Source organism: Oncorhynchus gorbuscha, linkage group LG02 (genome assembly GCF_021184085.1).
Source record: "Oncorhynchus gorbuscha isolate QuinsamMale2020 ecotype Even-year linkage group LG02, OgorEven_v1.0, whole genome shotgun sequence".
In the NCBI taxonomy this organism is placed as follows: domain Eukaryota; kingdom Metazoa; phylum Chordata; class Actinopteri; order Salmoniformes; family Salmonidae; genus Oncorhynchus; species Oncorhynchus gorbuscha.
Genome location: NC_060174.1, coordinates 71,006,702 through 71,031,673, shown reverse-complemented (window position 1 = coordinate 71,031,673; position 24,972 = coordinate 71,006,702). Strand labels below are relative to the sequence as shown.

At 45.6% G+C, this 24,972-nt stretch overlaps 1 protein-coding gene across 13 annotated transcripts in view; it reads right to left on the bottom strand.

The window, feature by feature from the left end:
* Positions 1–24,972, bottom strand: part of LOC124008625 (RNA-binding protein Musashi homolog 2-like) — a 343,271-nt gene that overhangs the window by 149,094 nt on the left and 169,205 nt on the right. For all 13 annotated transcript variants that reach the window (XM_046320058.1, XM_046320069.1, XM_046320047.1 and 10 more), the window contains exon 7: positions 7,676–7,724. In XM_046320058.1, coding sequence (XP_046176014.1) covers positions 7,676–7,724 — 49 coding nt within the window. The remainder of the gene's footprint in view (positions 1–7,675; positions 7,725–24,972) is intronic.

The window sequence follows — 24,972 nt, the reverse complement described above, 5'->3', positions numbered from 1 at the left end:
GTGTGTGTGTGTGTGTGTGTGTGTGTGTGTGTGTGTGTGTGTGTGTGTGTGTGTGTGTGTGTGTGTGTGTGTGTGTGTGTGTGTGTGTGTGTGTGTGTGTGTGTGTGTGTGTGTGTGTGTGTGTGTGTGTGTGTGTGTGTGTGTGTGTGCACCTGTGTGTTCCTATATGTTTTCCTTTCTCCTTGCTAAAAAGGAGCTGGCATTTCACTGTGAGTATACAGAGTGTGAGTCTAGTGTTGACAGTGAAGGAGGGATGGGGAGGGAGGGACAGGGATGGAGGGTAGTAGGTCGGTACTCTCCAAGGGTATCCCAGAGACTTCTCCAAGACATCGCCGGCGGAGAAGAGGTATTCGGAGTGGACCTTTAGTCCAACACAGGGGGCGTGCATACCATCCACCGCTTCCGAGTATATTACTCGCTAATGTTCAGTCCTTGGAGAATAAAGTAGACGAGCTCAGGTCGAGGATCTCCTTCCAGAGAGACATCAGGGACTGTAACATACTGTGTTTCACATAATAATGGCTCTCTCCTGATATACTGTCCCCGGCCATACAGCCAGCTGTGTTCTCAGTAAATCGCTCAGACACGAATAAAGAACTCTCCGGGAAAAATAAAGGCAGTGTTTGTTTCATCATTAACTACTCATGCTCTGATTATGGTAACGTACAGGAAGTCAAGTTATTTAGTTCACCCAACCTAGAATACCTAAAAATCTAATGCCGACCGTATTACCTCCCAAGAGAATTCTCTTCGGTCATGTCACAGTCGTGTATTTTCTCCCTCAAGCCAATACCATGACGGCTCTCAAGGAACTACATTGGACTTTGTACCAACTGGAAACCGCATATCCTGAGGATGCATTTACTGTAGCTGGGGACAAATCTAAGGAAAACCCGACAGAAGTTTTGCCAACACATTGACTGTGCCACTAGCGCATTAACATCACTCGACCATTGCTGCTCTTCCTTCCAGGATGGCTACAAGGCCCTATCCACCTTCCCTTGGGGCAAATCAGATCATCTCTCCATCCTGCTCCTCCCTTCCTATAGGCAGAAACTCAAACAGGAAGTACCCGTGGTAAGGACTGTTCAACGCTGGTCTGACCAATCAGAATCCATGCTTCAAGATTGTTTTGATTACACGGACCGAGATATGTTCCGGTTCGCCTCTGGGGATAACATTGACGTATACACTGACACGATGACTGAGTTCATTAGGAAGCGTATAGCGGATTTTGTTCCCATTGTGAAGACTAAAACCTATCCAAACCAAAAAACGTGGATAGATGGCAGCATTCACGCAAAACTGAAAACAAACAGGCAAAAAAGTGGAGTCGCAATTCAACGCTGCAGACATGAGACGTATGTGGCAGGGATGCCAGACAATCCCGGATTATAAAGGGAAAACCAGCCATGTTGCGGACACCGGTTGTCTTGATCCCGGACAAGCTAAATCCTTTCTTCGCCCACTTCAAGTAAAACACAGTGCCGCCGACACGGGCCACCACCACTCCTGTGGACTGTGAGCTCCCATTCTCCATGTTCGACGTGAGTAAGACATTTAAGCTTGTTAAGCCTTGCAAAGCTGCCAGCCCAGACGGCATCCCTAGCCACGTCCTCAGAGCATGTACAGACCAGCTGGCTGGAGTCTTTACGGAAAGCTCAATCCCTCTCTATAACAGTCTGTTGTCCCTACTTGCTTCAAGATGTCCGCCATTGTTCCTGTACCCAAGAAAGTGAAGGTAACTGAGCTAAATGACTATCGCCCTGTAGCACTCACTTCTTTCATCACAAAGTGCTTTGAGAGGGTAGTTAAGGATCATATCAACTCCCCATTACCCGACACTGCAATTTGCATACCGCCCCAATAGATGCACGGATGACTCAATTGCCATCGAACTGCCCTTTCCCATCTGGACAAGAGGAATACCTTTGTAAGAATGTGGTTCATTGACTACAACTCAGCCTTCAACATCACAGTACCCTCCAAACTCATCATTAAGCTCGGGGATTATTATCTGAACCCCGCCCTGTCCACATCGACGGGGCCGCAGTGGAGAAGGTGAAAAGCCTAAAGTTCCTCTGCTTACACATTACTGACAATCTGAAATGATTCTTCAACAGCCTTCGCAAAAACCATCAAGCGCTATGATGAAACTGGCTCTCATAAGGACTGCAACAGGAAAGGAAGACCCATTGTTACCTCTGCTGCAGAGGATAAGTTCTTTAGAGTTACCAGCCTCAGAAATTGCAGCCCATATAAATGCTTCACTGAGTTCAAGTAACAGACACATCTCAACATCAATTGTTCAGAGGAGACAGCATGAATCAGGCCTTCATGGTCAAATTGATGCAAAGAAACTAGTACTAAAGGACACCAATAAGAAGAAGAGACATGCTTGGGCCAAGAAACACGAGCAATGGACAATTGAGATGTTTTAAGATGAGTTGGACTGCAGAGTGAAGGAAAAGCAGCCAACAAGTGCTAAGCATATGTGGGAACTCCTTCAAGACTCCTTCAAGAAAAGCATTCCAGGTGAAGCTGGTTGAGAGAATGAGAAGTGTGTGCAAAGCTGTCATCAAGGCAAAAGGTGGCTACTTTGAAGAATCTAAAATCAAAAATATATTTGTATTTGTTTAAAACTTTTTGATGATTCCATATGTATTATTTCATACTTTGATGTCTTCACTATTATTCTACAATGTAGAAAATAGTTTTTTTTTAAAAAAAAACCTCGAATGAGTTGGTGTGTCCAAACTTTGACTGGTATTGTACTATTCTTCAAATATACTACATATTCTATCCATATTATGTCCATATTGTCAATACATCCCATCACATATGTATATATATTTATACTCCGCATTTCACTACACCTGCAACAACATCTGCTAAATATGTGTATGCGACCAGTAAATTTGTATTTGATTTGAGGGATGGAGGAGCAGAGGGATGGGGAGGTGGGAGAAAGGTGACGTTGGGTAGATGAGGGGGGGAGGCTGCAAGGTTGGCAGTAACAATGGCTCAACTCCAGTGTGAACCTCTGGACAGCACATGCCGCTTGCCAGAAACATTGAATTCCCAACACAATCACCCTTATTTTATTCCTTTAAATGCCAGGGAAATGGTGTGCAGCACTAGCCTTTGTCAGGAGCTTCACTTGCAGTGAGTGTCCTCTAACAGGAGAAAGAGAGAGGGAGAGAGAGAGAGAGAGAGAGAGGAAGAGAGAGAGGGAGAGAGATAGAAAGAAGGAAAGAAAGAAAGAGAAAGCAAGAAAGAGAAAGAGAAAGAAAGAGAGAGAGAGAGAGAAGGGAGGGAGGGAGGGGGTAAAGAAATGTGTTTTAGCAGTCGTTTCAGCAGCAGTCACCTTAGGGGTGGCGTCTGAAGGACACTGCTGAATACTCCAAATGAGTGTGAAGAGCGGCGCAGAGAGAGGATTAGAAAGTACATTTTTACACGCACGCACGCACGCACACACACACGCACACACACACACACACACACACACACACACACACACACACACACACACACACACACACACACACACACACACACACACACACACACACACACACACACACACACACACACACACACACACACACACACACACACACACAGAGAGGCACCATCACGACAGGAGAGTCAAAAGAACACCGCAGATACCTTGACTGTTAGACGTCCTGTCTCAGGACCTCTTTTAATATAGAGGACGAGGAACAATATGTCTTCACACATCACCCTCATATCACCGTACATTGTCTGTTCAGAGCCACCATGAAAAACTGGATTCTCTCCATTTGCCATATACACACAATGGAGTCTCTCTATCTGTCAAGTTACTGACAGGAGTACACATGTTGAGAAACTGAAAAAAACCCAACCAGAGGAATGACAGTATATACTAACATGCTAGTAAGACAAAGGAAGACTTTCATCTGTCTCTCACTATTGTTAGCTCTGAATCAGAAAAATGGCCAGGCCGGGTGCTTATCCATCATTGTCTTCATTTGAAGGGCATTTGGCAGCCCAAAGGCAAACACCTGATTCACTCCTCTCCGCTCAGCTCCAATCCCTTCACAGACACACACTGACAGAGCAGCAGTGCAGTCAGAGAGAGATGAAGAAAAAGCAGAAACTCGTCGTCTCAAAGCAGACCTCACACTGGGTTCTGTCACTTCACATCACGATTCACTCAAACTCATATAGCACTTCCACTAGTTCAGATACTGCTCACAGAGAGACGCTTTACCAGACACACTGACAGCAGGCAGCACACACACACACGTTTACGCACAGACACATACACACACACACACTCGCATACATGCATGAACACGCACGCTAGTGATGCCTGTGTCAGCTGTTTGTTCACCCTCACTCACAGTCAATTGCTAATAACCCATCGGCAACCGCCCAACTATATGTGATAAAGTGAAAATCTAACACCTGCATCTGACCCTAACCGGAAAATATAGACAATGCGCTGTACAGTCAGAGACGGCAGAATGATTTTTGGAAAAGGATTTTTTAAAGCCTAATTTAGATATGTTTCTGCTTATATACTAAACAAAAATATAAATGCAACATGCAACAATTTCAAAGAGTTTACTGAGTTACAGTTCAAAAAGGAAATCAGGTCAGTTAAATAAATTCATTAGGCCCTAATCTATGGATTTCACATGTCTGGGCATGGGTGCGGCCTTGAGTGGGAGCCAGGTCCACCCACTGGGGGAGCCAGGTCCACCCACTGGGGGAGCCAGGTCCACCCACTGGGGGAGCCAGGTCCACCCACTGGGGGAGCCAGGTCCACCCACTGGGGGAGCCAGGCCCACCCACTGGGGGAGCCAGGTCCACCCACTGGGGGAGCCAGGCCCAGCAAACCAGAATTATTTTTTTTCCCCCACAAAAGGGCTTTATTACAGACACAAATACTCCTGAACACCCCCCCCCCCCCCCCATCCTCAGACGAACCCGCAGGTGAAGAAGCCGTACGTGGAGGTCCTGGGCTGGCGTGGTTACACATGGTCTGCGGTTGTCAGGCCGGTTAGATGTACAGCCAAATTCTTTAAAACGACGTTGGATGCGGCTTATGGTAGATAAATTAAGATTAAATTATCTGGCAACAGCACTGTTGGACATTCCTACAGTCAGTATGCCAATTGCACACTCCCTCACAACTTGAGGCATCTGTGGAATTGTGTTGTATGACAAAACTGCACATTTTAGAGTGGCATTTTATTGTCCCAGGTATTGCCACGTTTTCTCTTCCATGGCTCAGTTCGGCTTGGGCGCATATTTTATGTGGCTGAAATACTATCCGCTTTTTTGATGTCGATAAAGATAGCAGCTTTACAGACGGTCCCTCACCACGCATTCATTCTCTCAGATTCTGAAAGAAGGGCCTCCCAAGTGGCGCAGCGGTCTAAAGCATTGCAGTGTTGCAGCGTCACCACAGCCTGGTGTTCAATCGCAGGATATGTCATAACTGGCTGTGATGGGGAGTCCCATAGGGCGGCAAACAAGTGGCCCAGCCTCGTCTGGGTTAGGGGAGGGTTTGACCTGGGGGGTTTGTGGCAGGCTGAGTGCACCTACAGGCTGACTTCTGTCATTGAACAGTGTTTCCTCCGACACATTGGCGCAGTTTGCTTCTGGATTAAGCGAGCGGGTATTAAGAAGTCCGGCTTGGCAGGTCATGTTTCAGAGGACGCATGACTCGACTTTCACCTCTCCCGATCCCGTTGGAGAATTGCAGTGATGAGACAAGATTGTAATCACAAAATTGAGGCTACATTTGTTGTAGGCCTATCATTTTACTGCAAGAAATGCTTAATTCTGCAGGAGTTAATAGGCTATCAGGCTATTTGAGAGGTTATACAGTAGACCTAGCCTACAGCTAGATTTTGGGGCAGCAGGTAGCTTAGTGGTTAGAGCATTGGGCCAGCAACCGAAAGGCTTACAAGTTAAAAATCTGCCGTTCTGCCCCTGAACAAGGCAGTTAACCCACTTTTACCCGGTAGTCCGTTATTGTAAATAAGAATTTGTTCTTAGCTGACTTGCCTAGTTCAATAAAAAATGTAATCCATCTGAACAGTAGGCTACAGTTTCTTTAACATGCCCTATTTGATGTCCCTGTCTTGTGACAGTCAAATTTGTATAGCGCCTGACAATCATCACACATAACATAGCCGGCACTGTAATCCTCTTTACCACTTCATCTTTTACAATCTTTCCCAAACTGTTCTAGCCCTCCCTTCTCTTTATTGTCAATTCTCCATTTAACAGATTTGAACTCCGATTATTGTCCTTTTTTCCACAGTGGATGAGCGTTAACTTTTTCTGCCCAAGTTCCCAAAAGCATTTAGCGTGTATATGGTGCGCAGAAAGTCAGCCCTAAAGTTTAGGTTCACGCACTAGCCTAACACCAGATACAAATAATGAAAGGAATATCCTCAATATAGCCTATAGATGTGAATTGCACAATAATTATACATTTATTTAAAAAAAGATGCATTGTTTTCTCGCTTTATTCAAACCACCCGCCCTTCATCCACAAAATATTTCAAGACCCTAAACCCGCCCGTCCAGCGGATATAACCGCGGGGATTGTGGGTTATGACTCAAACCGCTCATCACTAACGCACGCACATGCACAAATGTGTGAACACACACACAGAATAGCACAAAAAAAATCTATCCAACATTTACTCATCAATCCCGAGTAAAGCTCTACATCTGCTGACGTGGTTGGGCAACACTTTCCACAGAGAGGTCTGCTTCGATGCTGAGGAGATCGTGTTCGCAATGTGACTATTTGGAGAAAAGCTGGATAGTGTGAGAGACAGAGGGGAAGTGTCTGGCCTCAGTGTGTATATGAGGTGGAGAGGAAATGCCTGTCAGCAGCTGGACGACACACACTTCTCTCTGAGAGGAGAGGAGGAAAGAGCTAACAAGCAGCCGTCTAACGTAATGAGAGCAGCTAACTGGCCCTTATAACGGCTGCACTACTGTGGCTTTTTCAGTCACCATACTATCCATCATATCAGCATTGCTGCACATCACTATGGACCACAGAGTCTGTCAGCTGTATATCAGGTCTTTTAGTGTCTTTTAGCCTACAATTGGTAGTGTTTCTGGCTGTGGAGATGGTACAATTGTACTGCAGGGAGAGGGAGATGGAGACAGTTTGTCTTTGGAAAGTCCTCTGCTTTATAGAGAAACCTCCCCCTAATCCCAGATAAAGAGCAGATAAGAGAGAGATAAAGGCAGCGCTGCTCCTGGGCCTTATCTCTGCTGTTATCTCTCAGCGCAGTGAGCGGTAGTGCTAGAGGCAGGCAGACAGGCAGGCAGCACCCACGGCTGGCTCCATAACCCCCTACATACACCCAGAGAGAAGGAAGAGCCCATGCCTGTCTCTACACGACACCCACCACCGTCTGTAACATCAGTCACACCTCAGCCTGCCATAGGTTTAAAATAGCATTCTATTGATTTTTAAAGGACGTTTTCCAGTGTCTGGATAAGCACTGTAATAGGTTGGCACCTTGTGAAATGAATCACCCAGTGTTGTTTAACAGGGGAAAATGCCACAGAAATGTGCTATTTTCTGTCCCATGAATACACGTAAAAAAGAAAAACACACGGGATGTTAACATACAGATGTTGGACTTACCTCTATGTCTGTTAGTAGTTTTATCAAACATGAGCATGGCGTCTTCTACCTGAAAGACAAAAGAGGAAAACATGCATTAGTCTGAGGTCAGATAGGAGAGACTTGGAAGAGACATACACTGGTGATTCCTTCTGTACTGTGGTAAAGATGTGTTTAGAGGTTAAAACGAGTGTGTATCCTTCAATGTGGGACAACGGACAGTCTTCCTCGGGGAACCTTGGACAGTTTGAGTCAACCAGGTAGACACACCTCACTGCAACAACCAACCCCAGCCTCCTCTGCTCCACCAGGTAGCAGCATGATCCATGGTGATATCAACTCTCATCATGTCGTTCATTAAAGCCACACAGAGAGAGAGACAGACGGCAAATGTTTATCCTCGCACATCTCACGACAGATTGGAAGACAGAAATCTGTTCCCTATAATTCAGAAGAAGTGGTAAAAACAACGTTGAATTTAGGCAGCCTCACTTTCATTGTGGTTTCTTGTTGAGAGAACAACACAAAAAGAAGAGAAGGAAAAAACAGCACCATACAAAATCACAGATGGGGAGATAGGGCAATGTCGCCGCGCACCACACATTCCCCGGTTACGGTCGCTAGGTAACGTGCGGTGTGGAGCGGAGCAGGCTGTGTCCTGGGGAGGTTTTGGCAGCGCAGTGTGGTGTGGTCCGGTGGGGGTGGGGGGCGAGGCGCGGCACGGCACGGCGGGAGGGTGGCAGGGCGGGAATGGCCATGTGGAGCAAGGGAAGAGAGGAGAGGAGAGGAGAGGAGCAGAGCAGAGCGGAGAGGAGAGGAGAGGAGAGGAGCAGAGAGGAGCAGAGAGGAGCAGAGAGGAGCAGAGAGGAGCAGAGAGGAGCAGGGGGCTGGCTCAGATGGAACTGCCTGACTTGATAAAGAGGAGCTCTGCCAGGCCCTGCCACACTGCTGCTGCCATGCTGCAAACCTGCCACAGGATGTAGGCACTAGTCTACTGCAGCTCTCTACCACCCACATGCTAGATCTGCTGTACTATGACCACCTCCAAATGGACATGGACCTAAACCACCTGCTTACCTCTGTAGTATTTCATTCATACGGTCTCATGTATTTGTCAGTTGGTAAATAGGCAATTGGATGATATCTCATTGGTCCTTTGTGGTCTTCTGTCGCTCAGTTGGTAGAGCCTGGTGCTTGAAATGCCAGGGTAGTGGGTTCAATTCCCAGGACCACCGATATGTATAAAGTATACACGCACGACTGTAAGTTGATTTGGATAAAAGCATCTACTAACTGGCATGTAATTATTGCCTAGGATTTACTCTTTTCACACCTATAGTCATCCAATTTCCCAGAACACATCAGCCCTGCAAAACACATTTCCTATAAATAATATACAGCCTACACTGGTAAATAGTAGTATGTGCCCTGAAGCTGATAGAATTAAACAATAATGCCTGAGGAGGTGTGGTATATGGCCAATACACCACTGCTAAGGGCTGGTCTTAAGCGCAATGCAAAGTGGAGTGCCGGGATACAGCCGTTAGCCGTGGTATACTGGCCATATACCACAAACCCCTGAGGTGTCGTATTGCTATTATAAACTGGTTATCAACGTAATTAGACCAGTAAATATACTTTTTTTGTCATACCCGTGGTATACGGTCTGACATATAATGGCTGTCAGCCAATCAGCATTCAGGGCTCAGACCACCCGATTTACAATGTCTATTATAAAAGTGGTTGTTTGGATCCTGTATGCTGATTGGACAGGCAGCATTTCAAGCCGTGCTGCATTGGCCGTCACAGACATACCTACCCCTGCTAACAGTTCCATCTGATAATGATCACTCCGCCTTCATAAGAGTATCATGTCCATGTAGCTGTCCCAATCATCTCTTGTCTTTATCTCAACGAGCACATTATGTACCCTTACTTCCAAGCCTAGCATTTAGTTTGGTACAGCGAGCGGGGTTAATATAAGCCTCACCGTCTGCCTGTTTCACTTTTGAATTTTGGTTGCTCAGGTGAGAGAACTTTTTCTGAGCCGGTCAAAATCATGCATCAGCGTCATTATCATGGACATATCCAAAGCCAATGGCGATAGAAAAAAAAGCTCAAACAAATGAAAATGCTCTAGTGTGCCGTCATTCCAGGTTCAATGTTTGACGTGACTGAGTTAGCAGAAGTTGGCTAGCTAGCTAGCTAGCAAGTCACAAGAACGTTATCCAGCCTGCTTAGCAACCATTTTGTTTAGAACAGACGAAAAGTCCTTTCGAATAGCAACTATGCAAAAATAATTAACGACTGGGTCGCGTCTGTAGCAACATGACCAAAAGTCAATGCCATTTACCTGACTGTATTCATGATACACCAGTGCCTCTTGTACCTCATTGCTTAAGTACAAATGCCTAGTGGAAATACTAGCATAGCTTTGTAAAATGAAGAGGCCTATAGGCCATCAATGCAGTGTATTATAGGCTTCCCATGTTCAGTGGTGTTAAGATAGCCGTGTGTCTGTCTGTTATTATGACACTGCAGTGGGAGGACAGGTGTCAGGCAGCTTATTCAACGCAGGACACAAGTTCAGCAGTGGTGGGGTGTTTCTCCTCTGCTTCAGGGCTCTTCAATGCAGCCATTCAGGCAGAGCACAACTCTATGGCTCTATCTGATAGAAGGTTAAGGACCTCTTCACCGCTCACACAAAACCCCTCCACACAGTCTCACTCCAGGGAAGGAGAAATCTCTCTCTCTCTCTGCCCTCCTCCTCTCTCACATGCTTTCCTTTCTCCTGGCTGAGTGAAAGTAAAGGTTCAAAGGATAATGCATCTTATCACTATGTAAAAGGGGAGTGGGGACCCCAGTGGAGTGGCCGGCTGGCCTTTTGTGACAATGAAGAAAAGAGTCCTAGTATATTTATTCAGTGTGTGTTACGTTAGCTATAGACTGGAGCAACGCAATCCTCTGGCTTTGTGTCCACCCAGAAGAAGCACCAAGCTCTACAAAGGCAGTCTGGGGCCAAGAATCAAGACTAGTTCACCTTTAATAACTAAGGATCATGAAAACACGTATTTCTTGAATTCCTGCTACACAAACACACTTTAGCCTACAGGAGAGCATGCACATGACTGTTGAGCTAACGACTACATGGCAGATTCTAGCAGCCAGTTAGGACGAGGCAGTGCAGGTGACAGATGCACAGTGCCACCAACACTTCCCACCAAGCAGAAGTTAAAATGGCAATCGTTAGCTCATTCTTTTATTTAAGTCGAATATAGAGCTTGTGCTAGCTAGGGTGATTTACTAAATACCTGTCGAGGTTGAACCTGAGGACAAGATGGGTTGAGAGTGTTGGGGAATGCAGATTGACTCAGTTTGCCCTCTAACCAGGAAAAACACAAAGGGAAGGTAATCAAACCCTTGTTTAGATCCCAGGACCCCTGGGGGATGGCTTATCCTGTTCCTGTCAGATAATATGATGCTAAACTTCCACTCCCGGACAACCTTTCCACCCGGGCCAATGCATAAACTAAATCCATAAGTATGAAAAACCTTACAAAAACGCCCAGTCAGTCTCTGTGGTACATGTCTCTGTGCTTATTGATGCCTCTGTCCTTGGATAAATAATTCAAACAGCAGCCAATTTGAATTATTTATCCAAGGACAGAAGCATCAATAAGCACAGAGACATGTAGCGTTTTGGGGCTGAAAAAGCGTCTGGGGGATATATAAGGGCTACGGAAATGCATTATGACAGCAGTTTAGATCAGCGGCAATCGCCCCATTATTTACATTCAGCACACAACAGAGAGGAATCAGAGGAGCTTCCCCGGGATCTGGGGCTAAGAACACCACAGCTCACTGTCCACTGGGACAGGAACACAGTGAGGTCTCTGCTACAACACAATGAGGGAATGATTTGTATGTGACTATTCGGAATCCCTTCAGGTCTACGCCAACGCCCAGTCAGTGTCCCTGTGAAACGTAGACTTCCAGAGGCCAGAGGAAAAAGAGGGAACGATTTTGTGGTGGTGAAGGAGACGCTGAGTCATACGATTTATATGTTTGATTAGTCATGAGGGAAGGCAGAGTGCAGACTATTACTACTCTGGGCCACAGAATGGTAACAATCCATTCGGAAAGTATTCAGACCCCTTGACTTTTTCTATATGTTGTTATGTTACAGCCTTATTCTAAAATGTATTAAATACAGAAATGTCCTCATCAATCTACACACAATACCCCGTACAGATTTTGGAAATGTTTGCAAATGTATAAAAAAATATATATATATTTACATCAGTTTCAGACCCTTTGCTATGAGATTTTTTTCCCCATTGATCATCCTTGAGATGTTTCTACAACTTCATTGGAGTCTACCTGTGGTAAATTAAATCGACTGGACATGATTTGGAATGGCACACACCTGTCTATTTAAGGTCCCACAGTTGACAGTGCATGTCAGAACAAAACCCAAGCCATGAGGTCGAAGGAATTGTACGTAGAGCTCCGAGACAGGATTGTGTCGAGGCACAGATCTGAGGAACGGTACCAAAACATGTCTGCAGCACTGAAGGTCCCCAAGAACACAGAGGTCTCCATCCTTGTTAAATGGAAGAAGTTTAGAACCACCAAGACTCTTCCTAGAGCTTGCCGCCCAGCCAAACTGAGCATTTGGGGGAGAAGGGCCTTGGTGACCAAAAACCCAATGGTGACTCTTACAGAGCTCCAGAGTTCCTCTGCGGAGATGGGTGAACCTTCCAGAAGGACAACCATCTCTGCAACACTCCATAAATTAGGCCTTTATGGTAGAGGCCTGACGGAAGCCGCTCCTCAGTAATAGGCACATGACAGCCCGCTTGGAGTTTGCCAAAAGGCACCTAAAGGACTCAGGCCATGAGAAACAAGATTCTCTGGTCTGATGAAACCAAGATTGAACTCTTTGGCCTGAATGCCAAGCGTTACATCTGCAGGAAACCTGGCACCATCTCTACGGTGAAGCATGGTGGTGGCAGCATTAAGCTGTGGGTATGTTTTCAATGGCAGGAACTGAGAGACTAATTGGGATCAAGGGAAAGATGAACAGAGCAAAGTACAGAGAGATCCTTTATGAAGACTTTGCTCCAGTGCACTCAGGACCTCAGACAGGACAATGACCCTAAGCACACAGCCAAGACAATGCAGAAGTGGCTTCAGTACAAGTCTCTGAATGTCTTTGAGTGGCCCAGCCAGAGCCCGGACTTGAACCCGATCGAACATCTCTGGAGAGACCTGAAAATAGCTGTGCAGCAAAGCTCCCCATCCAACCTGACAGAGCTTGAGAGGATCTGCAGAGAAGAATGGGAGAAACTCCCCAAATACAGGTGTGTCAAGCTTGTAGCATCATACCCAAGAAGACTCGAGCCTGTAATCGCTCCATTGGTGCTTCAACAAAGTACTGAGTAAAGGGTCTGAATACTTAAGTAAATGTGATATTTCATTTTTTATTTTATACATTTGCAAAAATGTCTAAAAAACTGTCTTTGCTTCATCATTATGGGGTATTGTGTGTAGATTGACGAGGGGAAAAAAATAACAATGTAATACATTTTAGAATAAGGCTGTAACATAACAAAATGTGGAAAAAGTCAAGGGGTCTGAATACTTTCCGAATGCACTGTAACTGAACACGCTGTCAATGACTCTGAAGGACTATGAGTCTTCTTTCACATTTTTTTTTACAAGACTCATATTATTTAACAATGCTCTCAATGAACAAAGCGGAAATAGCTGCTTCAATGACCCTGGACAAGCTTGTGACAACCCTCTCAATTAATTGTTTTACAGAGAAAATGAATATCGCTGTCTCTCGGCCCTTCTCCCTGCCATGTGCAGCATGCACACTCCAGTGGTTTTACGAGTAGTGCTTTAACAAGGAGCAGCGGGCCAAACTTCACATCCAGGAAACACTTGTAAATACACAGCAATGAGGGACATAAGAGAGAAACCCAAAATGTCTGACACAAAACAATTTCCGTACACCCCCTCCTCCCCTTCGGGTACAGGGACACCGTGAAGACAGCTGGGATGTCTGATAGTGACCAGGCATGGTGGTCGTTGTCAACAAGAACAGGAGAGCAGGCCACTGTGTCCCTTAGAAGAGTACAGTTGGAGATCCAGCCCACACAGAACTCCTGGTATGTAAGGAACCTGGAACCTGAACCAGGGCTGCTAGTAATTTCCTGACCACCTTAGGCTGGGAGGCAGCTGTTCAATAGAGTGTTCAGACACTAATGTTCCATACCTGCTCTGCTCATATCTTGACTTACTGCACTGTCTAGACTAAGTGGAAATTCTCATACTGGAAAGCATCACTTCATGGGATCACTTTCTCCCCAGTAAAAAATGAGATGGCCCTCACTGCAGTCCATTGTCCTACACCTTGACCCCTTTCACACTCACCTGGTCACGATGACACAAATCAGTGACCTGTAATATACACAGCCTATAAGCATGATATTCCTTCAGAACACTAAATGTGAGTGTTGTGAGCCAGGAAGGGTATCTGGTGCATTTAAAGGTCATTTGGTGACTAAAGCTGTGCTTTGACCGGAGGAACAACCAACAGTGAATTGCCTGAGTGATAGTGGATTGGAGAGGCGTATATATTTCATTTACATTTTGAGTTCCATTACTGAAGACACAGAAGAAAAGGCTATATACTGTAAGACGACAAAATATTCAGTCAACCTTTATGATTCAACCAGAATCATACAGTATAATCATACAGCATAGGCTATATGACTCTACTAAGGCTATGTCACTAACTTTTTCTTATGTTGATGATAACAAAATGGCTGAAGAAAAACACTTGACGCTCTGCATCCAACGACGTCGCTATGATGCATATTCTAGCAGGGACCTTTGTGTGTCATAGAATGCCTCCGAGCGCCACGGCGATGGCTTCAACAGATCCTCCTGTAGCACTGAGCAAAGCCATCAGCACAACAAATATGCACAATTAGAGAGGGAGTCACAGAGTGGCGAGTCTGACCAATGGACTGACACAGAGAGCAGTCAGGCAGACAGCATTACTACTATGATGGAACAATGTCTTCAGTCCACAGTCCTCCCCTAGCCTAGCTCTGTCTCAGTCAGTCCCGGGTGCTAGTGCACGGCCCTGGGCTGGGAGAGGAGTAGTCCATGTAGCTAAGTGTGCAGGGAGGGGTAACTAGGATGACTAGACCCTGTCCATCAATCCCTCTCTCTGTTCCTGTGCCAGGTTGCAGGGAACTGTGCACTACGGGGTCAATTGATTAATAAGGCTTCATTGTGCCAGCCAAGCAGCCCGTTCCCCCTCCACCACACTCGCGCAGAGAGCCTTCTCTCCTCTTTCTGTCGGAATAGAGTATGCCTGCGAGCCAACTCCGCGCAACAGCCGATCGAGCCCTGGCCCCTCCCTCGTGAGAAGGAACCAGACAGGTTGGGAAATATTGTGCTTTCCAGCTCAAATAGTAATTGGAGAGGTGAGAAATCCCTGTGCCCTGGAGGTAACAGTTTAACATGGAGGACTTACTTAAAGTGCTGCCGTTTTCCCTTTGCCAAGGCAAGGCAATCAGCTTTCTCTTTTAGCAGACATATGAATTTCACGGCAGTCTCACAAGCTGCCCCCATCCTCTTCCCTCTCCATCTCTCTCATATGCATGCTTGTGTATATGGTAATTATATTAATCAGTAGAAAAGGTGGTTAGTAAATCTGCTAATTGGTATGTAAATAAGATCCTCCTGACACTGGCAGGCCCACAATCATGTTAATTTCAAATAAATATAAATATGTCAGTTTTCATTTAGACTGAGAGCAACAGCAGACAAAAACATGTTCAGGAGATGATGACCAAGGTTGCTGTTTTCCTCTCCTCTCCTCTCTCTCCCTCCCTCTCTCCTCTCTTCTCTCCTCTCTCTCCCCTCTCTTCTCCTTTATTTTTTATTTTATTTGACCTTTATTTAACCAGGCAAGTCAGTTAAGAACACATTCTTATTTTCAATGACGGCCCTATTAAATGAGGATTTGCACTATCCGTATTATATAGCAGCCTCTCTGGTTTTGAAAGGCTGGTTTAACTAGATTTCCATTTCTTGAAGCCGATCGATGGCTAACCAAAGAGACGGGGTGTAAGGGACCAAGTCAGAGTAATGAAAAAAAAAAGAATGTATCTTTGCCCTTTCTTCCAAGCTGTGAAACTAGGTGATGACCACGAAGCAGGGAGCTGCACTTCAATTCCCTCTTTGTTACCAGTGAGAATGCTCCTCATGGATGCAATAGGCTCTCTGCTATGCCGTGCTGTGCTGTGCCGCGCTGTGCTGTGTCTCTCTGTGAACTAACAGTATGACATCCCTATTAACGTTGTGATGCACACGTTCATTGAATAACCAACTGGAAAATAAAATGTGATAACACTATTTCTCTTTTCATGAGTAATCATGTTCAAGATAGCGTGGTCTGATGTACACGCATCCCATGAACAAAAGCTTGGTCCTCTCAGCTGAGCCAGACATTGTATACCGTGTTATCTATAGGCGTATGATACGGAGAAAAGGCTTTTAGAGTCTTCGGTTGAAAAGCATTCAATTCAATTACAGCTTCCAATATCTCCCAATATCCGAGCCACCTGCAGTGTTGAACTTAGATTAGGTTTAAGTTATTTTAAAGGCCATTTCAATAATATGACATTTCTCGTCACAATGGGAATGAATGAATGCCAGTCGAATCTGTTTTTTTTTCTCCCTCTCTTTAATGCAAAACGCTGTCTGTCTGTCGTTCTTGATAGCTCGTCTCTCTTTGTCAGCATAAATGCAGGAGCCCCTATTTGAATACAGTTTCACATCCCTCTATTTATTAAAGCTTGGATTAACATGACAGACGGTTTTGTCTGGGGAGTCTTTAATATGGCTCAGAGAAGCGATCCCAGCGACAGTAATAGGCTCCAGCTAATATACTTGAGTGATGCTGGTTTCCCAGAGTTAGAAAGCAGAACAATAGGGGGGGGATCTGAAGCATGAATACAAAAGGTGTGATTGTAGGAGGGGAAACCAGGGAGGAGCAGACCCACTGGAGAAGAACACACCATCACTCCATAGAGCTCCTGGAGACGATTTAAACAAAGGGACGAGGAGAGAAAAGGTCAGAGGCAGCCGGAGAAGAAGGATGAGGTGGGAGCTTGAAATCTCTCTCTCTTTCTCTCGTGAGACAAAGTTTATTCTAGCCTAACGCCATTGCAAACGCAGGAGCAGGCACTCGACATTCTTCGCACTTTACACGGAAAACTATTCTCTCTTTCTTAAAGCTTTAGGTGGAATTTGAAAAGCTGTTCCTTGTCCTAAGGACTTATTTCCATCAGAAACATGTAATGGTGTAACACAATTGAGAAAGGCTTCCATAGTATTTGGTGTTATAATGAGGCATTACGCTCCTACTTTGTCTGGCTCTATTTAGAGGGCAGTTCAAGGTTACACAGAGCCTCATGTTACTCGGTGAATGAAACACATTCCATCTTCTGACTCCCGGTTCAAAGCAGTCTGTGAATAGCCTCCTACTTCCTGGTCTCTTCTCTCTATTTTAATAATTCTGGGGATTAAGGACAGAACGTGCTGCATCCCAAACACTGTTGAATCACCCTGGAGCAAATCATAGTACTGATTTGAACTGAGCCGCAACCGGCCCAGCTCTCTTTCCCCAGGCTTTTCACTTTGCATCTTCTCTTCATTCCCCCAGTCCATTTTCTCTGTCTCGCACATTACCAAGTCCACGCCAGTAATCAACTCTGTTTTTCCTCCCTTTTCTTGGGCCGGCTAGTGATCCGTAGGGGAGAGCGGCAGTGAGGTTTGTTAAAAGATCAAACACACATCTGTTAGTAGTGAGATTGGGGGGATTGTTGCTCATTCCCCAAACCTCTGGACTCTAATTACCTCCCCTCTGATGCTGGCCCCATGCCAGCTGCCATTAGTGCAGGGCAGAGTTGAGGCACACACATGCCTGACGGACGGACGCATGGACACACATGCCTGACGGACGCATGGACACACATGCATTCGGTACACACACACACACACACACACACACACACACACACACACACACACACACACACACACACACACACACACACACACACACACACACACACACACACACACACACACACACACACACACACACACACACTGCCTACCAGGCACATGTACAGAGGAAGGGAATGATTCACAGGACACAGAGGATTTACCTGGGGTCACATCCTCTATAGTTGTACTACAGCCTACATGTAAGATAGAGAGCTTCTGGTGCCTACTGAAACAATGTGCTGCTGTATATTTACCAGTCCTTCATAGTCCCTCACCTAACAAACCAGAGCCAATTTTTGTTTGTGTTGGTTCCTCTCCTACTCAAAGTGTGAATATATAATACATAAATAATTATAAACTGGGTGGTTCGGATCAATGTTTGATTTATAGATGTATTATGAGTATAGATAATACCATGTATTTAGCTCAGGGAGGTATGGTATTGGATGTAGTCTATATAGCTGTATATAAACAGGTGTATGAATGACAGGACATCATGTCAGTGGGCTGGTGCTTGATGCCGTCACTGTCCCCAGCCCTGCACTGTACTGTGAGCTGAGGGTGAGTCGTGCTCCTCTCTCTCTGACAGGCGGGAGGCCTGGGTCCCGCGCCATCCTCTCTGAGCTGAGCCAGACAAGCAGGTAATTCATCATCGTGCTGAAGGCTACCCAAGGTGCCTGATCGGCCCTTCATAAGGATCCCGCCTCCCACAGCAAGGTCTCTGTTTGGAAAGTGACCTGCAGTCTCTAACCGTCCTCCCCACATCCCCCTCCCACCCTCGCCCCAAATTTCCCAGCTCCAAATTACCACGGCAACATTAGAATTCTCACGCTGGCTGATGACAACCGAGCGGATATGTCACAGGTCTTCAGAATGTAATTTTAGCCCCAATTTATACGTTCACATTTTGAAGCCACAGTAAGATGCAGGAGAAAGGAGAAATGTTCACCAAACCACCCAAGGCTAGGGGTTTAAATGTGTTTTTGTATCCCACTCTTTGTACAGCGAACGCAATATTAGACAAACACAAAGATTACATGCATGCAAAGGGAGATTTTGAATAGACCCATTGTTGCTACACTGTGAATGTACTATTCTGTTATTCATTCAGAAGCCAATTCCAATACTGTCGCATTGTCAATTTTCTCTCATTGAAGACTGAAAATGTGAAATAACAATGACAACTCAAGGACAAAAGACATGAATGAGTCCTTTGATGGTATAGAAAGGTATAATAATATATTTTCCCACTCTGCTCGGCCTTGTTAGAATGGCAAATACTCATTTTGAGAAATAAGTGTTTAAAATGATCATGACCCATCAGTAAATCATTCCCATAGCTCTGCTCATGCCCTGTCTGTCTGCCTCAGCTCAGAGTAAACTATCACTGTAGGTGGTTGGTGGTGAGTGACTGAGTGAGGTTGTCCCAATCAAGCTCTGTCTTGTTAGGGCTCTAGTCTGCAGTCAGGGGCTGTGGTGTCTGCCTGCCTGGGGAACAGAGTCAATCAGAGGGAGCACCAGTTGAGGGACTCAGTGGGAGGTGTGCAACTGCAGGCAGAGGAGGGCCTCTCTATGTGGCAGGCTCAGCACGTCACCCAGCACACACACACACCGGGAGACCTGCCAATCAGTCTGAAGACTATACATCACCATAGTAGATTGTACCAGACGGGCCAGGAGCCACACGATATGGGGCTCACTGCCTGCTTGGTAGTGTGTTATGTTGTAAATTTGCTCTAAAGGGAGTTTGAAATCCCACTACTTAAAACTAATAAGGGCCCCAATGAGTGTTAATATCAATGAACTTTGAATAAAATTTAACCCATTGTTAAAGTAACTTTCTAGTGAAAATCTCACTTTTCATACCCAAATAATGTTGTTGACTCATCCTATAATCGTATTTGTGGCCAGAGCATAAATTCTTTTTTTTTTTTTTTAAACAACCTCAAACTGAGCTGGCCAATCAGCGGTCTAGGGGAGGGTGAGCTGGCCAATCAGCAGTCTACTCACATGACTATTTTTAATGACTGGTATACACCCACACCATTATATTGTTGGGGTATGCCCACACCATTCCAACACAGAAAATATGCTTTTTAACATAGTTAATTTTTTTGGAAGGAAAACTATTTCACTCATATTGAAAGTAATTATACTGTAAGTCATATTTCATAGAAATCTGAAAACACAAAAGTTAATTTAACAAATGCTTAAGGGCAATTTTTTTTGTAGCTATCTTTTTTTTTTGATATCTAAACCCTTCCACTAAACTCATATTCTGCTCACAGATTCCATTCTTTGTTAGTCTCGTTGTTACTTAGCCCAGAACATGATAAAAAGCTGAATGCAATGACAGATAAAGGAGACATAGTAGCATCACGTTGTTCCTGAAAATACAGACTGATTCCCTGTCTCTCTCCAGCCTGCCATCTCATGACACCGGCACACTCGCTCCCGACAGCCCCGCTCCCCCAGCCCTGTGATCTCCACTGTGTCAACAGGCAACACAAGCCGTCACACTGAATCACAGACGCTTTATCCCACCAAGCACTGCAAATGATCTACAAATGCATTTAGCATTGTCGTCTACAGAGATTCATGAGATGGTGAGGTAATCATTCCTGATCTCTTTACACCTGACAAGGCACCTCTTGAAAGGAGTCATTTCTTCCCTCCCTCTTCCCTTCACTCTCTCCCCTCAGAAACACACGACTATATGTTAACACAAATCTGCAGGTATTCTCAGTGAGGCTGAGAATGTTGGAGCAGCTCAGGCAGAAGGGAGATCAAAGGCACCACTGACAGAGTAGGTAAACATGGAAATGTATTCAGCTCATCAAGAAATGTCACAACGTCCTGTCACTGGCTCCCCTATCGCAGTCTATATATCTCTTCTGGTCTGGCTGTTATTAGCCAAGCAGAGCTGGGCTGGGCTGGGCTGGGCCCGGGTGGAAGATGTCTGCCTCAGCCTCAGACAGGCCCCAGCACTAATCTAGGGGTTTGGACAGAGGAGATGCTAGATTCAAGTCGACCGTGTTACTCAACCAATGGACCTCACAAGCATCCTCCCCCTCCTCCTCCGCCTGACGCCCTCACCCCACCTCTCTTCCAGTGATCGTCAGGGTCGGTGATTAGCTGTCACCCCTCCGCAGAGGCAGATAACACCCCACACAGCCTGCCTCGGGCCCCGCAGGGAGAAACACACATGCACAAAGGCAAACGCATACAAAGACACTCAGAAACACGCATATACCAAGAAGTAACACAAATGCACATGCACAGATACTCTAACGCTAACTCATAAATACACAATCACACATAGCTTACTCACCAACACTCACACAGATGCACACACTGCCCAAATGGTTACATATTTACTCTGTATTTAAGTACATTTACTCAGGCTAAAGGCTTTCTGGCCCTCAGTCTCTCTGGTAACAGTTCACTCTTGCCAGTTGATGCAAAAATCAACGTGAACAGAATTATTTTCAAATGGTGCGTCTCCCCAAAGAAAGTGTATCGGAGCCAATGAGGACTCAGAGAGAGAGTACATCCTCACATCTAGCCCACGTTCATTCCTTCCTGCTTTTATAAAGGGGCCTCATTTCAAACAGAGACATACAGAGAACTTCCACTGTTCAAAAGTTTCTCTGTGACTAATTGGAAGTCTTAATCACCCTTTCCTGTCCACAAAGAGCCGACAAACTGAAACACGGTGCAGAGTTCAATCAGCTTCAGAACTGTCAGAAAACCCTTGGTGAACATCTTTGATCATTTATATGATCATCAATGGAGAAGGCTTTAAGCTAAGACGTTATAGTGGTTGAGATGATCTCTCCGGGTCTCCACAGAGCTCCGTACTATTCCAGTGGGTCTCTGAGTAGGAGGAAACGTGTGTACAGAGCTTAGTCCAACGTAAGCACAGCTCCCAGTCAGATCCTTTGACAAACATGTCAGCGTGGCTTTTCCAGTACCCAGCTCGCTTTTTATTTTGCTGGAAAGAGCATGGGGCTTTGACTTAAGTCCCTGGGAAATTAGCCTTGGAGTGGGTTTAATAACTGTTAGTTAACACAGGGCTGTGTAGCATTCTGTTAGAGGAGCCCCAACCCACAGCATCTGCTGTCCCTGCTCTGCTCTCCGTCCATACTGTAGCAGACCACACAGTATGTTACAGTATGTAGCCCTACACTGGCCTGCCATCTAAATCAATAACCCAGGATGGGATCAATTAAGCCTCCCTCCCTTCCCTTATTGTCCCCTCCTGTCACAATACAAGGCAGGATTCAAATGAACAGTAGCAGATAAAAATATATTTTTTTGCCTGCAATCCCTTATCTGGTGCCTTTAAGCATCTTTTCTCAAGGGAACCTTGAAAAAATATTGGCTAATCATAGCATTTGAAGAATCAACATATCATCTGTGGGAATCACAACAAAAATGCCACACAGTGATGAGATGTCATTGTGAGGCAGGCAGAGAGAGGTTGTGAGGCTGCAGTCTGCAAACAGTGATGTGTGAGGCTGGGCGCTAGCTGCCCTGCCTCTGTGTGTACAGTACATATGGTGAGGCTAACGTTGCGCTGAGAAAGAGCGACACTAGGAAATAAGCCCTCCTGCTGAGGCCTGTTTTTAAGGCTGAATTGGCACCTCGGCCCAGTACCAGTTGGCAGGCAGCAAGGCATGCCCCCAATCATCTGCTGATCATTGAATTACAACATGTTTTTATTTTATTTCAATTTAACACTCTCGGAGGATTTGCAGAGAAATTTGTATCACGTAGAAATGCCTGCATTTGTGTCACGTAGATGTGCATTCCTCTTAAAGCTAGAGCTCACTGTGCTGTCCAGAGAGGAGACTATAGAGATAGTCTTCCTGGCTACAGAAGTGATGAACCATCAAACCATTGAATATCAAGTTAATAATAGTATTTCTAAGTAATAGTCAATAGTGGTATTTCTAAGTAATATTTCAGTAATATATCGATTATATCATTAGTTTACGACTATAAATTTACCTAAATGAACGAGTTATTACAGCTTACTAAACTCTATATCTTGCAGCTCCCGAAGTAAATGTGAGTAGCTGAACCCAGGTCAGTCAGAAGGTATAGTCCCCTAAGATTCCTCCCTCCCTCCCTATAGACCAATAATGGCCTGTGAGATAGCTAAGTATGAAGTGTGACCATGTTTTTCTCAGCAAAATAAGCCGTATGATCCAGATCGAAGTCCTAATGGGTTTTATAGATCAACAGCATGGATTTTCTCTCTGTCTTCATTCCTACCTGGCTTAAGTTGAATTCAACTCAATTAAATCAACCGGTGAGCCCAAGAGTTCACGGAGAACGCAATCACTCATCTTTGGGGCGTGCCACTTCATATGGGCAAAAACAGCCCTATTTCACACCCACTCAAACAGACAGCATTAGGCCTTTCACTTCAGTAGAGTGGCTTGGTCAATACGCTTTCCGTTTTAGAGCCTCTGTTTTAATTACTAGGGGATCTCAAGGTGACATCTAAAACTCTCCTTACTGGGAGGGACAGATACTAGGAGGCTTTCGACCAAAGAAACTCAATGTTTCCTTTACTTGAGATGCATTTTGAGTGTCAATGTGAATTTCAGCGATATGAAGTGAGAATATGAGAGTAAAACCTTGGCAGTTGTGAAGAGGGAATCTCCTTGACTGAACCTTCCGTCTCCCTCCTCACGGGCAACCAGCAGTCAGCAGCCAGCACAGGAAACCTCTCATACATACATCACGTCCAACGGCACTTCTCCTGCTTACATGACGCATGAACGCCCCCTCCACTAGTTCCATATTTCATGAGCTACTATGTTAAATAGTCAGGCTATAGTAAACACGCCGCTCACAGCAATGACAATTTCCTTTTGAATAATGCATCCCTGTGGGTCTCCTAATGGATTGAAAGCTTCCCTGTTTGAAGAGACAGGAGCAATAACCAACACTAAAAGAATAAACAGAATTAATGAGCAGTGGTGAAAACCCCTGGCCAATTCTATCTTCCACCTAACCTTTGTCTTTGGTCAGATTCATTTATTAATGGATGCGAGAGCGGGGATTTTGAGTCTTGTCCATGATTGCACATTTGACAGATATGTAAATGATGCAGTGGGAGATGGAGGCTGTGAAACAGGCTTTGATCTGCTATTCCACCAGCCACGTTCGACAACAAAAGAAAGGAGAGAAAATCCTGAGCTCCGACAGGCCCTAGCTGTCTCTGATCCTGCTGCTGTCCGTCCTGGCTGGTCCGGCTATTGCCCTGACATCACTCTAACTGCTAGCCTAACACTCAGCACCTCACCCTACATCACTCTCCCTGCTAGCCTAACACTCAGCACCTCACCCTACATCACTCTCTCTGCTAGCCTAACACTCAGCACCTCACATCACTAACTGCTAGCCTAACACTCAGCACCTCACCCTACATCACTCTCTCTGCTAGCCTAACACTCAGCACCTCACCCTACATCACTCTCTCTGCTAGCCTAACACTCAGCACCTCACATCACTAACTGCTAGCCTAACACTCAGCACCTCACCCTACATCACTCTCCCTGCTAGCCTAACACTCAGCACCTCACCCTACATCACTCTCCCTGCTAGCCTAACACTCAGCACCTCATCCTACATCACTCTCTCTGCTAGCCTAACACTCAGCACCTCACATCACTAACTGCTAGCCTAACACTCAGCACCTCACCCTACATCACTCTCCCTGCTAGCCTAACACTCAGCACCTCACCCTACATCACTCTCCCTGCTAGCCTAACACTCAGCACCTCACCCTACATCACTCTCCCTGCTAGCCTAAGACTCAGCACCTCACCCTACATCACTCTCCCTGCTAGCCTAAGACTCAGCACCTCACCCTACATCACTCTCCCTGTAGCCTAACACTCAGCACCTCATCTTACTTGGGATCATAATACACAGGACAGGCAGACAGTGACGTGCAGTCAGGGTAGACAGTGACATGCAGTCAGGGTAGACAGTGACATGCAGTCAGGGGAGACAGTGAAGACAGTGACATGCAGTCAGGGTAGACAGTGACATGCAGTCAGGGTAGACAGTGACATTCAGTCAGGGTAGACAGTGACATACAATCAGGGTAGACAGTGACATGCAGTCAGGGTAGACAATGACATGCAGTCAGGGTAGACAGTGACATGCAGACAGTGACATGCAATCAGGGTAGACAGTGC